Source organism: Scyliorhinus canicula, chromosome 12 (assembly GCF_902713615.1).
Source record: "Scyliorhinus canicula chromosome 12, sScyCan1.1, whole genome shotgun sequence".
Lineage (NCBI taxonomy): Eukaryota > Metazoa > Chordata > Chondrichthyes > Carcharhiniformes > Scyliorhinidae > Scyliorhinus > Scyliorhinus canicula.
The window spans coordinates 53152519-53167568 of NC_052157.1; the positions used below are offsets into that span (position 1 = coordinate 53152519).

The window sequence follows — 15050 nt, forward strand, 5'->3', positions numbered from 1 at the left end:
CAGAGTGAGAATCGGAGTGATCAATCCTGCGAAACTGAGAGTGACTCACAATCCAAAGGACTTCTATTTTGAGACATTCGTGAAGGCTGAAGGACTGGGATTGAGATGAGTTAGGGATTTGGACTTGGATGGTGTGGACTGGGATCTTTTCTCTTTTTTTCCCACGGGGGTTTTATGTGTTTTTTCTGTTTTGGTGTTTTTTGTTTTTGGATGTATTCTCCCCACTCTGATGCATGGCTGGGGGTTTGGAAATGGGGGTGTTGGAGGGTCTTGGGGGGTCGGGTTGCTGAGGGTGTGTTTGGGAGGAGGAGGGGGCTCTGTTAGGGGTCACCACTAGCAAGCAAAGGTTGTGTAGTGAACGGGAATATGGTGGGGGAGGGGCCTCGGGCGTTGGAGCCTGGTTAGGCAAGTTACGAGGGACCTGGGAGGTGTGAATGGTGGGGGACGGGGATCGATACTGAGTGAGGTATTTGCAAGAGGAAGTGTTTGGGGGCAATTCTGGGAAAGGGGGGAACGCGGGAGTTGACGGTGACTAAAGGATGGGGCAGGTCCTGCTTGATGGGGGGTGGGGGTCTGGTGTATTGGTGATGGCGGATAGACGGGACAGGGGCGGGGTGAGAGACACCGGTCAGAATGGTGATTTAGGACATGCGAGGGTTGGGGGACCAGTGAAGAGGGTGAGAGTTTTATCGCTTTTGAAGAGTTTGAAAGCTGATGTGATGATGTGACAAGAGACCCATCTGAGGGTGAAGGACCAGATGAGACCTAGGAAGGGATGGGTGAGCCAGGTGTTTCATTCAGAGTTTAATAGTATGGCCTGGAGGGTGGCAATTTTGGTGGGCAAGCCGTGAGGTTTCAGATGAAGAAGGTGGTGGCAGATCAGGGGAGTAGGTATGTAATTGTAACAGGTGCGCTGGAGGGGAGGCCGGTGGCGTTGGTGAGTGTATCTGCCCCCAATTGGGTCGGTGTATGGTCCATGAAGAAAATGCTGGCTGGAAAGGTTCTGGAGATCAGTTTTTAGCACCACCTTGCCGGTTTTTGTATGTAGATGTGGAGCCCGGTCCCCTGGAGGCCATATTCGGGGTGGCAGACTGGCCGGAGTTGCAGACGGGTGCGGGTGCGAATGTTTTAGCCTTCGCCCCGTTTATCGCCCGTAGGCGAGTTCTGATGCGGTGGTGGTCAGCTTCCCCTCCGTGTGCCTCGGCGTGCCCAGGGGGCACTATTGGAGTCGCTAGCCCTGGAGACAGTGAAATCTGTCCTGGGGGGGGGGGGGGGGGGGGGGGGGGGGGGGGGGGGGGAGCGGTGATGAGTTCCAACAAGGGTTGGGGTTTGTTCATTCTGCATTTTGGAAGGTCGGTTACCGTCAACTGTTAACAAGGGGGAGGGGGGAAGGTTATCATTGGGTGGGGGTTTTATATATTGGGTGTGTTTGTTTTCTAACATGTAAAATGATGAATATTGGAATAAAAATAGTTTAAAAACAGGTGGATTCAGTGGTTAAGAAGGTATAGGGTATACTTGTCTTTATTAGCTGAGGCCTAGAGTTTAAGAGCTGGGAGGTTAGGCTGGAACTGTATAAAACGTTGGTTAGACCACAGCTGGAGTATTGTGTGCAGTTCTGGAATCCATATTGAATCGACTGGAGTTGTTTTCCATGGAGCAGAGGAGACTGAGGGGGGGGGCATGATTGAAATGTATAAAATTATGAGGGGCATAGATAGAGTAGACAGGAAGAAACCTTTTCCCTTGGTGGAGGGGGCATAGATTTGAGGTAAGGGACAGGAGGTAAGGAGGGGATGTGAGGGAAAACCTTTTCACCCAGAGGGTAGTGGGGGTTTCGAACTCACTGCCTGAAGGGTGGTGATGGCAGAAACCCTCATAACATTGAAGAAGTATTTAGATGTGCACTTGCGATCACAAGGCACACACGGCTGTGGGCTAAGTGCTGGAAAATGGGATTAGTTGTTGATTTTGACAGGCACAGACTAGATGGGCACAGACAAGATGGGCTGAAGGGTCTCCTCTACACTGGGTGAGGTGAATGAGCGTTGACCATGAGCGGTTGGGATAGTATGTCCGAAATCGGAAAGCTAATATGCATAGTGGTCCTTACCTTTTTCCAAACAAGTCGAGCAGGTGGATTCCCTCCTGTGACAAAACAAGTGAAGGTAACCTGCATCCCTGTGCGGAAAGGGGTGGTCGCAGGGGGTCCATCAATCCAGATCCTCTCCGGAGGGTCTAGCGGAGAAACAGAGAGAAGTACAAAGCTCAGCTACGAATGTATATCTCGCCAGTCGCCCTGGGAACCATGGAATCCAATCCGTTAAGAGGCTCCCTGCACTCAACGTGACTTCCATTGCCTTCACTCTCCCAATTACTTCAATCCAACCTGGGTCTGGGAATGGACATCCTGGCATTTAGGAGTGGACACTTCAGCCCAGGGTCTGGGAGTGGACACTATATCCCTGTGTCTAGGAGTGGACACTACAGCCGGGGTTTGTGAGTGGACACTACATTCCGAGGTCTGGGAGTGGACACTACAGCCCGGGGTCTGGGAGTGGACACTACAGCCCGGGGTCTGGGAGTGGACACTACATTCCAGGGTCTGGGAGTGGACACTTCAGCCCACGGTCTGGGAGTGGACACTTCAGCCAAGGGTCTGGGAGTGGACACTTCAGCCAAGGGTCTGGGAGTGGACACTACATCCCTGTGTCTGGGAGTGGACACCACATCCCTGTGTCTGGGAGTGGTCACTACATTCCAGGGTCTGGGAGTGGACACTACATTCCAGGGTCTGGGAGTGGACACTACAGCGTGGAGTCTGGGAGCGGACACTACATTCCAGGGTCTGGTAGTGGACACTACAGCCCGGGGTCTGGGAGTGGACACTACATTCCAGGGTCTGGGAGTGGACACTACAGCCCGGGGTCTGGGAGTGGACACTACAGCCCGGGGTCTGCGAACAGACACTACAGCCCGGGGTCTGGGAGTGGACATTGCAGCCCAGGGTCTGGGAGTGGACACTACATCCCGGGGTCTGGGAGTGGACACTACTGCCCAGGGTCTGGGAGTGGACACTACAGCCCGGGGTCTGGGAGTGGACATTGCAGCCCAGGGTCTGGGAGTGGACACTACAGCCCGGGGTCTAGGAGTGGACACTACAGCCCAGGGTCTGGGAGTGGACACTACAGCCTGGGGTCTGGGAGTGGACACTACATCCCGGGTTCTGGGAGTGAATACTACAGCCCGGGGTCTGGGAGTGGACACTACATTCCTGGGTCTGAGAGTGGACACTACAGCACGGAGTCTGGGAGTGGACAATGCAGCCCGGAGTCTGGGAGTGGACACTACAGCCCGGTCTCTGGGAGTGGACACTACAGCCCGGGGTCTGGGTGTGGACACTACAGCCCGGGGTCTGGGTGTGGACACTACAGCCCGGGGTCTGGGAGTGGACACTACAGCCCGGGGTCTGGGAGTGGACACTACAGCCCGGGGTCTGGGAGTGGACACTACAGCCCGGGGTCTGGGAGTGGACACTACAGCCCGGGGTCTGGGTGTGGACACTACAGCCCGGGGTCTGGGAGTGGACACTACAGCCCGGGGACTGGAGGTGGACACTACAGCCGGGGTCTGGGAGTGGACACTACATTCCTGGGTCGGGAGTGGACACTACAGCCCGGAGTCTGGGAGTGGACACTACATTCCTGGGTCGGGGAGTGGACACTACAGCCCGGGGTCTGGGAGTGGACACTACATTCCAGGGTCTGGGAGTGGACACTACATTTCAGGGTCTGGGAGTGGACACTACAGCCCGGAGTCTAGGAGTGGACACTAAATTCTGGGTCTGGGAGTGGACACTACAGCCCAGGGTCTGGGAGTGGACACTACAGCCCGGGGTCTGGGTGTGGACACTACAGCCCGGGGTCTGGGAGTGGACACTACAGCCCGGCGTCTGGGAGTGGACACTACAGCCCGGGGTTTGGGAGTGGACACTACAGCCCATTGTCTGGGAGTGGACACTAAAGCCCGGGGACTGCGAACGGACACTACACCCCGGGGTCTGGGAGTGGACAGTACAGCCCGGGGTCTGGGAGTGGACACTACAGCCCAGGGTCTGGGAGTGGACACTACAGCCCGGGGTCTGGGTGTGGACACTACAGCCCGGGGTCTGGGAGTGGACACTACACCCCGGGGTCTGGGAGTGGACAGTACAGCCCGGGGTCTGGGAGTGGACACTACAGCCCGGGGTCTGGGAGTGGACACTACATTCCAGGGTCTGGGAGTGGACACTACAGCCCGGGGTCTGGGAGTGGACACTACATTCCAGGGTCTGGGAGTGGACACTACAGCCCGGCGTCTGGGAGTGGACACTACATTCCAGGGTCTGGGAGTGGACACTACAGCCGGGGTCTGGGAGTGGACACTACAGCCCGGGGTCTGGGAGTGGACACTACATTCCAGGGTCTGGGAGTGGACACTACAGCCCAGGGTCGGGGAGTGGACACTACAGCCCGGGGTCTGGGAGTGGACACTACATTCCTGGGTCGGGGAGTGGACACTACAGCCCGGGGTCTGGGAGTGGACACTACATTCCAGGGTCTGGGAGTGGACACTACATTCCAGGGTCTGGGAGTGGACACTACATTTCAGGGTCTGGGAGTGGACACTACATTCTGGGTCTGGGTGTGGACACTACATTCCAGGGTCTGGGAGTGGACACTACAGCCCGGAGTCTGGGAGTGGACACTACAGGGGCTGTTTAGCTCACAGGGCTAATCGCTGGCTTTGAAAGCAGACCAAGGCAAGCCAGCAGCACGGTTCGATTCCCGTAACAGCCTCCCCGAACAGGCGCCGGAATGTGGCGACTAGGGGCTTTTCACAGTAACTTCATTTGAAGCCTACTCGTGACAATAAGCGATTTTCATTTCATTCATTCCAGGGTCTGGGAGTGGACACTACATTTCAGGGTCTGGGAGTGGACACTACATTCTGGGTCTGGGTGTGGACACTACATTTCAGGGTCTGGGAGTGGACACAACAGCCCGGGGTCTAGGAATGGACACTTCAGCCCACGGTCTGGGAGTGGACACTACATTCTGGGTCTGGGAGTGGACACTACAGCCCAGGGTCTGGGAGTGGACACTACAGCCCGGGGTCTGGGAGTGGACACTACAGCCCGGGGTCTGGGAGTGGACACTACAGCCCGGGGTCTGGGAGTGGACACTACATTCCAGGGTCTGGGAGTGGACACTACAGCCCGGGGTCTGGGTGTGGACACTACAGCCCGGGGTCTGGGAGTGGACACTTCACCCACGGTCTGGGAGTGGACACTACAGCCCGGGGACTGGGAGTGGACACTACAGCCCGGGGTCTGGGAGTGGACACTACAGCCCAGGGTCTGGGAGTGGACACTACAGCCGGGGTCTGGGAGTGGACACTACAGCCCGGCGTCTGGGAGTGGACACTACAGCCGGGGTCTGGGAGTGGACACTACAGCCCGGAGTCTGGGAGTGGACACTACAGCCCGGCGTCTGGGAGTGGACACTACAGCCCGGGGTCTGGGAGTGGACACTACAGCCCGGGGTCTGGGAGTGGACACTACAGCCCGGGGTCTGGGAGTGGACACTACAGCCCGGGGTCTGGGAGTGGACACTACAGCCCGGGGTCTGGGAATGGACACTACAGCCCAGGGTCTGGGAGTGGACACTACAGCCGGGGTCTGGGAGTGGACACTACAGCCCGGAGTCTGGGAGTGGACACTACAGCCCAGGGTCTGGGAGTGGACACTAAAGCCCGGGGTCTGGGAGTGGACACTACAGCCCGGGGTCTGGGAGTGGACACTAAAGCCCGGGGTCTGGGAGTGGACACTACAGCCCGGGGTCTGGGAGTGGACACTACATTCCAGGGTCTGGGAGTGGACACTACAGCCCGGGGTCTGGGAGTGGACACTACATTCCAGGGTCTGGGAGTGGACACTACAGCCCAGGGTCTGGGAGTGGACACTACAGCCGGGGTCTGGGAGTGGAGACTACAGCCCGGGGTCTGGGAGTGGAGACTACAGCCCGGGGTCTGGGAGCGGACACTACAGCCCGGGGTCTGGGAGTGGAGACTACAGCCCGGGGTCTGGGAGCGGACACTACAGCCCGGGTTCTGGGAGTGGACACTACAGCCCGGGGTCTGGGAGTGGACACTACAGCCCGGGGTCTGGGAGTGGACACTACAGCCCGGGGTCTGGGAGTGGACACTACAGCCCGGGGTCTGGGAGTGGACACTACAGCCCGGGGTCTGGGAGTGGACACTACAGCCCGGGGTCTGGGAGTGGACACTACAGCCCGGGGTCTGAGTGTGGACACTACAGCCCAGGGTCTGGGATTGGACACTACAGCCTGGGGTCTGGGAGTGGACACTACAGCCCAGGGTCTGGGAGTGGACACTACAGCCCGGGGTCTGGGAGTGGGCACTACAGCCCGGGGTCTGGGTGTGGACACTACAGCCCGGGGTCTGGGAGTGGACACTACAGCCCGGGGTTTGGGAGTGGACACTACAGCCCGGGGTCTGGGTGTGGACACTACAGCCCGGGGTCTGGGAGTGAACACTACAGCTCGGGGTCTGGGAGTGGACACTACAGCCCGGGGTCTGGGAGTGGACACTACAGCTCGGGGTCTTGGAGTGGACACTACAGCTCGGGGTCTGCGAGTGGACACTATAGCCCGGGGTCTGGGAGTGGACACTATAGCCCGGGGTCTGGGAGTGGACACTATAGCCCGGGGTCTGGGAGTGGACACTACAGCCCGGCGTCTGGGAGTGGACACTACAGCCCGGGGTCTGGGAATGGACACTACAGCCCAGGGTCTGGGAGTGGACACTACAGCCGGGGTCTGGGAGTGGACACTACAGCCCGGAGTCTGGGAGTGGACACTACAGCCCAGGGTCTGGGAGTGGACACTACAGCCCGGGGTCTGGGAGTGGACACTAAAGCCCGGGGTCTGGGAGTGGACACTACAGCCCGGGGTCTGGGAGTGGACACTACAGCCCGGGGTCTGGGAGTGGACACTACATTCCAGGGTCTGGGAGTGGACACTACAGCCCGGGGTCTGGGAGTGGACACTACATTCCAGGGTCTGGGAGTGGACACTACAGCCCAGGGTCTGGGAGTGGACACTACAGCCGGGGTCTGGGAGTGGAGACTACAGCCCGGGGTCTGGGAGTGGACACTACAGCCCGGGGTCTGGGAGCGGACACTACAGCCCGGGTTCTGGGAGTGGACACTACAGCCCGGGGTCTGGGAGTGGACACTACAGCCCGGGGTCTGGGAGCGGACACTACAGCCCGGGGTCTGGGAGTGGACACTACAGCCCGGGGTCTGGGAGTGGACACTACAGCCCGGGGTCTGGGAGTGGACACTACAGCCCGGGGTCTGGGAGTGGACACTACAGCCCGGGGTTTGGGAGTGGACACTACAGCCCAGGGTCTGGGAGTGGACACTACAGCCCGGGGTCTGGGTGTGGACACTACAGCCCGGGGTCTGGGAGTGGACACTACAGCTCGGGGTCTGGGAGTGGACACTACAGCCCGGGGTCTGGGAGTGGACACTACAGCTCGGGGTCTTGGAGTGGACACTACAGCTCGGGGTCTGCGAGTGGACACTATAGCCCGGGGTCTGGGAGTGGACACTACAGCCCGGGGTCTGGAGTGGATACAATTGCCAGGTCTCTCGGATTGGACGCTATAGCCTGTGACCTGGTACTCACAGTAAACCTGAATGATGGTATTCGCACTCCTGGACTGGAATACTGCCTCATTCACTGCTTCACACATCAAACTCATACCATTGTCCTGTCTACTCGTAGTCAGTGACATGTTGGAAACAGTGATCACTCCACCCAATGTGGCCTGGAGGAAGAAAGATCAAGTAGTTCACCATCATTCAGCAGATTCATCATAACAACATTTCTCGTGAAAGCAATGCCAGATTATTCTGAAATATAACCTTTATCCTGTCCAAGAATTTACATCACACAAATATGTATCATCACATCCAGTGGGTCAGTACTGAGGGAGTGCTGCACTCTCATAGGGTCAGTACTGAGGGAGTGCTGCACTGTCAGAGGGTCAGTACTGAGGGAGTGCTGCACTGTCAGAGGGTCAGTACTGAGGGAGTGCTGCACTGTCAGAGGGTCAGTACTGAGGGAGTGCTGCACTGTCAGAGGGTCAGTACTGAGGGTGTGCTGCACTGTCAGAGGGTCAGTACTGAGGGAGTGCTGCACTGTTAGAGGGTCAGTACTGAAGGAGTGCTGCACTGTCAGAGGGTCAGTACTGAGGGAGTGCTGCACTGTCAGAGGGTCAGTACTGAAGGAGTGCTGCACTGTCAGAGGGTCAGTACTGAGGGAATGCTGCACTGTCAGAGGCTCAGTACTGAGGGAGTGCTGCACTGTCAGAGGGTCAGTACTGAGGGAATGCTGCACTGTCAGAGGGTCAGTACTGAGGGAGTGCTGCACTGTCAGAGGGTCAGTACTGAGGGAATGCTGTACTGTCAGAAGTTCAGCTCCGTTTTGTCTGATTTGGGTAATCTGAGGCTCAGTGCCCAGGTGGTAACGCGCCGATGTTCAGATTGACGAGCAGCCTGTACCTGGAGTTACATGGAGACGAAACTGAGTCTGGGAAGGCACATGGCACAATCCCCACACTACCCTGGAATCAGGCGGAATAATACCTGACATTCTATAGCTACTAAAAAAGCTATAAAGAAGAGTAAAATAGATTATGAGAATAAACTTGCTCAGAATATAAAAACAGACAGTAAAAGTTTCTACAAATATATAAAACAAAAAAAGAGTGGCTGAGGTAAATATTGGTCCTTTAGAGGATGAGAAGGGAGATTTAATAATGGAAGGTGAGGAAATGGCTGAGGAACTGAACAGGTTTTTTGTGTCGATCTTCGCAGTGGAAATAACATGCCAGTGACTGATAGAAATGAGGCTATGACAGCTGAGGACCTTGAGGTGATTGTTATCACTAAGGAGCTGGTGATGGGTAAGCTAATGGGGCTAAAGGTAGACAAGTCTCCTGGCCCTGATGGAATGCATCCCAGAGTGCTAAAAGAAATGGCTAGGGAAATTGCAAATGCACTAGTGATAATTTACCAAAATTCACTAGACTCTGGGGTGTTCCCGGCGGATTGGAAATTAGCAAACGTGACACCACTGTTTAAAAAAGGAGTAAGGCAGAAAGTGGGTAATTATAGGCCAGTTAGCTTAACTCGGAAGTAGGGAAGATGCTAGAATCTATCATCAAGGAAGAAATAGCGAGGCATCTGGATGGAAATTGTCCCATTGGGCAGACGCAGCATGAGTTCATAAAGGGCAGGTCGTGCCTAACTAATTTAGTGGGATTGTTTGAGGATTACCAGTGCGGTAGATAACGGGGTGCCAATGGATGTGGTATATCTGGATTTCCAGAAAGCTTTTGACAAAGTGCCACACAAAAGGTTGCTGCATGAGATAAAGATCCATGGCATTAAGGGTAAAGTAGTGGCATGGATAGAGGATTGGTTAATTAATAGAAAGCAAAGAGTGGGGATTAATGGGTGTTTCTCTGGTTGGCAATCAGTAGCTAGTGGTGTCCCTCAGGGATCAGTGTTGAGCCCACAATTGTTCACAATTTACATAGATGATTTGGAGTTGGGGACCAAGTACAATGTGTCCAAGTTTGCAGACGACACTGAGATGAGTGGGAAAGCAAAAATTGCAGAGGATACTGGAAGTCTGCAGAGGGATTTGGATAGGTTAAGTGAATTGGCTAGGGTCTGGCAGATGGAATACAATGTTGACAAATGTGAGGTTATCCATTTTGGTAGGAATAATAGCAAAAGGGACTATTATTTAAATGATAAAATATTAAAACATGCTGCTGTGCAGAGAGACCTGGGTGTGCTCGTGCATGAGTCGCAAAAAGTTGGTTTACAGGTTCAACAGGTGATTAAGAAGGTGAATGGAATTTTGTCCTTCATTGCTAGAGGGATGGAGTTTAAGACTCGGGTGGTTATGCTGCAATTGTATCCAGCAGAGGGCAGCAGAGCGGAGCTACTGATTGGCTGTTCCGGGGAGATTTGCATACGTGCAGTGCGGTCAGCCTAATTTGAAGGTGTACCTGCAAAAGAGACCCGAGGAGTTCGAGTGCAAGCAAGCATCTTGCAGAGGGCAGCAGAGCGGAGCTACTGATTGGCTGTTCCGAGGAGATTTGCATATGTGCAGTGCGGTCAGCCTCATCTGAAGGTGTACCTGCAAAAGAGACCCGAGGAGTTCGAGTACAAGCAAGCATCCAGCAGAGGACAGCAGAGCGGAGCTACTTATTGGCTGTTCCGGGGAGATTTACATAACGTGCAGTGCGGTCAGCCTAATTTGAAGGTGTACCTGCAAAAGAGACCCGAGGAGTTCGAGTGCAAGAAAGCATCCAGCAGAGGGCAGCAGAGTGGAGCTACTGATTGGCTGTTCCGGGGAGATTTGCATACGTGCAGTGCGGGCAGCCTAATTTGAAGGTGGTTTGTGAAGGGGCTGTTGTCAAGTGACAATTTAAGCCGAAACACTTCCTCAGTGTTTCCCTCCATATCCCCTCCTCTGACCAAAAAAAAAAACAACCGTTGTTGTCGGGAAGGTAAGTTTATCTCTTTAAAAATTTACCTTGAAGGGTGACATCACAGCAAAGCAGTGACCTGATTGGCTGGCAAGGAAAGTGCTCCAATTAGCAGTTGCTGGGAGAAATTTAAGTCTTCGTGTGTTGGTGAGTATTGTGATTGGTAAGTAAAATCTTTATTCCTTTAACTTATTAATTATTTGATACTATATTTGTAATCAGTTAAGGTAAAGGGTCAAAATGGCAGGAGATCCCAGACTCGGGTTATGCTCCTCGTGCTCAATGTGGGAGTCAGGGACGCGGCCGATGCCCCTGACTTCTTCATGTGCGGGAAGTGTGTCCAGCTGCAGCTCCTGTTAGAGCGCATGACGGCTCTGGAGCTGCGGATGGACTCACTTTGGAGCATCCGCGATGCTGAGGAGGTCGTGGATAGCACGTTCAGTGAGTTGGTCACACCGCAGATTAGGATTGGTGACGGAGACATGGAATGGGTGACCAAAAGGCAGAGAAAGAGCAGGAAAGGCAGTGCAGGTGTCCCCTGTGGTCATCTCCCTCCAAAACAGGTATACCATTTTGGATACTATTGGGGGAGATGACTCACCAGGGGAAGGCAGTAGTAGCCAGGCCCATGGCACCGTGGCTAGCTCTGCTGCACAGAATGCAGGAAAAAGACTGGCAGGGCTATAGTCATGGGGGATTCAATTGTAAGGGGAGTAGACAGGTGTTTCTGTGGTCGAAAACGAGACTCCCGAATGGTATGTTGCCTCCCGGGTGCTCGGGTCAGGGATGTCTCCGATCGGCTGCAGGACATACTGAAGGGGGAGGGTGAACATCCAGTTGTCGTGGTGCATATAGGCACCAATGATATAGGTAAAAAAAGGGATGAGGTCCTACAATCAGAATTTAGGGAGTTAGGAGATAAGTTAAAAAGTAGGACCTCAAAGGTAGTAATCTCAGGATTGCTACCAGTGCCACGGGACAGTCAGAGTAGAAATTCAAGAATAGTCAGAATGAATACGTGGCTTGAGAGATGGTGCAGGAGGGAGGGGTTCAGATTTTTGGGACATTGGAACCGGTTCTGGGGGCGGTGGGACCATTACAAACCGGATGGTCTACACCTGGGCAGGACTGGAACCAATGTCCTAGGGGGTGCTTTTGCTAACACTGTTGTGGAGGTTTTAAACTAATGTGGCAGGTGGATGGGAACCAGATTAGGAAGTTAGAGGTCAGTAAAGAAGCAGCAACTAAAGCCAGTAAGGTACGAGACAATAAACTCAATGTGACTAAGGGGAAGAGTAGACAGGGAAGAGATGATGAACACAAAGGTAGTCTGAGGTGCATTTGTTTTAATGCAAGAAGTGTAGCAGGTAAGGCAGATGAACTTAGGGCTTGGATCAGTACCTGGGAATATGATGCTATTGGTATTACTGAGACTTGGTTGAGGGAAGGGCAGGACTGGCAACTGAATATCCCAGGGTATAGATGCTTCAGGAGGGATAGAGAGGGAGGTAGAAGGGGTGGAGGAGTTGCATTACTCGTCAGAGATGATATTACAGCTGTGATTAAGGAGGGCATGATGGAGGATTCGAGCACTGAGGCAATATGGCTAAGAAATAGGAAGGGTGCAGTAACATTGTTAGGACTTTACTACAGGCCTCCCAAAAGCGAGCATGAAGTAGAGGTACAAATATGCAGACAGATTATAGAAAAATGTAGGAGCAATAGGGTGGTTGTGATGGGAGATTTTAACTTCCCCAACATTGAATGGGATTCGTGTAGTGTTGGAGGCGTAGATGGAGCAGAGTTTGTAAGGAGCATCCAGGAGAGTTTTTTAGAGCAGTATGTAAATAGTCCAACTCAGGAAGGGGCCATACTGGACCTGGTATTGGGGAATGATCCCGGCCAGGTGGTTGATGTTTCAGTCGGTGATTACTTTGGGAATAGCGATCACAATTCCGTAAGTTTTAGAATACTCATGGACAAGGACAAGAGCGGTCCGAAAGGAAGAGTACTAAATTGGGGAAAGGCAGAGTATAACAAAATTCGGCAGGAGCTAGGGAATGTGGATTGGGAGCAGCTGTTTAAGGGTAAATCCACATTTGAAATGTGGAAGTCTTTTAAGGAAAGGTTGATTAGAGTGCAGGACAGACATGTTCCTGTGAAAATGAAAGATAGAAATGGCAAGATTAGGGAACCATGGATGACGGGTGAAATTGTGAGACTAGCTAAGATGATAAAGGAAGCATACATAAGATCGAGGCAACTCCAAACTGATGAAGCTTTGGAGGAATATCGGGAAAGTAGGACGAATCTCAAACGCGCAATAAAGAGGGCTAAAAGGGGTCATGAAATATCTTTGGCTAACAGGGTTAAGGAAAATCCCAAAGCATTTTATTTGTATGTAAGGAGCAAGAGGGTAACTAGAGAAAGGATTGGCCCACTTAAAGACAAAAGAGGGAGTTTATGCGTGGAGTCAGAGGAAATGGGTGAGATTCTTAATGAGTACTTTGCATCGGTATTCACAAAGGAGAGGGACAAGACAGATGTTGAGGCTAGGGATGGATGTTTAAATACTCTCGGTCAAGTTGTCATACGGAAGGGGGAAATTTTGGGTATTCTAAAAGACATTAAGGTGGACAAGTCCCCAGGACCGGATGGGATATATCCCAGGTCACTGAGGGAAGCGAGGGTCGAAAAAGCTGGACCCTTAACAGATATCTTTGCAGCATCCTTGAGCACGGGTGAGGTCCCGGAGGACTGGAGAATTGCTAATGTTGTCCCTTTGTTTAAGAAGGGTAGCAGGAATAATCCAGGGAATTATAGACCTGTGATTTTGACGTCAGTGGTAGGCAAACTGTTGGAGAAGATACTGAGGGATAGGATCTATTCACATCTGGAAGAAAATAGACTTATCAGTGATAGGCAGCATGGTTTGTGCAGGGAAGGTCATGTCTTACAAACCTAATAGAATTATTTGAGGAAGTGACAAAGTTAATTGATGAGGGAAGGGCTGTAGATGTCGTATACATGGACTTTAGTAAGGCATTTGATAAGGTTTCCCATGGCAGGTTGATGGAAAAAGTGAAGTCGTATGGGGTTCAGGGTGTACTAGCTAGATGGATAAAGAACTGGATGGGCAACAGGAGACAGAGAGTAGTGGTGGAAGGAAGTGTCTCAAAATGGAGAAGGGTGACTAGTGGTGTTCCACAGGGATCCGTGCTCGGACCACTGTTGGTTGTGATCTACATAAATGACCTGGAGGAAGGTATAGGTGGTCTGATTACCAAGTTTGCAGATGATACTAAGATTGGTGGAGTTGCAGATAGCGAGGAGGACTGTCAGAGAATACAACAAAATATAGATAGATTGGAGAGTTGGGCAGAGAAATGGCAGACGGAGTTCAATCCAGGCAAATGCGAGGTGATGCATTTTGGAAGATCAAATTCAAGAGCGGACTATATGGTCAATGGAAGGGCCTTGGGGAAAATTGATGTGCAGAGAGATCTGGGGGTTCAGGTCCATTGTACCCTGATGGCGGCAACGAAAGTTGATAGAGTGGTCAAGAAGGCATACAACATGCTTGCCTTCATCGGACGGGGTATTGAGTACAAGAGTTGGCAGGTCATGTTACAGTTGTATAGGACTTTGGTTTGGCCACATTTGGAATACTGCATACAGTTCTGGTCGCCACATTACCAGAAGGATGTGGATGCCTTGGAGAGGGTGCAGAGGAGGTTCACCAGGATGTTGCCTGGTATGGAGGGTGCTAGCTATGAAGAAAGGTTGAGTATATTAGGATTGTTTTCGTTGGAAAGACGAAGGTTGAGGGGGGACCTGATTGAGGTCTACAAAATTATGAGAGGTATGGACAGGGTGGATAGCAACAAGCTTTTCCCAAGAGTGGGGGTGTCAGTTACAAGGGGTCACGATTTCAAGGTGAGAGGGGGAAAGTTTAAGGGAGATGTGCGTGGAAAGTTTTTTACGCAGAGGGTGGTGGGTGCCTGGAACGCTTTACCAGCGGAGGTGGTAGAGGCGGGCACGATAGCATAATTTAAGAGGCATCTAGACAGGTATATGAATGGGCAGGAACAGAGGGAAGTAGACCTTGGAAAATAGGAGACAGGTTTAGATAAAGGATCTGGATCGGCGCAGGCTGGGAGGGCCGAAGGGCCTGTTCCTGTGCTGTAATTTTCTTTGTTCTCTTTGTTCTTTGTTAGTGATGCCACACCCGGAGTATTGTGTTCAGTTTTGGTCTCCTTACCTGAGAAAGGACGTACTGGCACTGGAGAGTGTGCAGAGGAGATTCACTAGGTTAATCCCAGAGCTGAAGTGGTTGGATTACGAGGAGAGGTTGAGTAGACTGGGACTGTACTCGTTGGAATTTAGAAGGTTGCGGGGGGGATCTTATAGAAACGTAT

At 52.9% G+C, this 15050-nt stretch overlaps 1 protein-coding gene across 1 annotated transcript in view; it reads right to left on the reverse strand.

The window, feature by feature from the left end:
• Positions 1-15050, reverse strand: part of nphs1 (NPHS1 adhesion molecule, nephrin) — a 133240-nt gene that overhangs the window by 87296 nt on the left and 30894 nt on the right. Inside the window, exons 10-11 of the mRNA XM_038813010.1 lie at positions 7752-7893; positions 2114-2238 (exon numbers count right to left, since the gene is read on the reverse strand). Coding sequence (XP_038668938.1) covers positions 2114-2238; positions 7752-7893 — 267 coding nt within the window. The remainder of the gene's footprint in view (positions 1-2113; positions 2239-7751; positions 7894-15050) is intronic.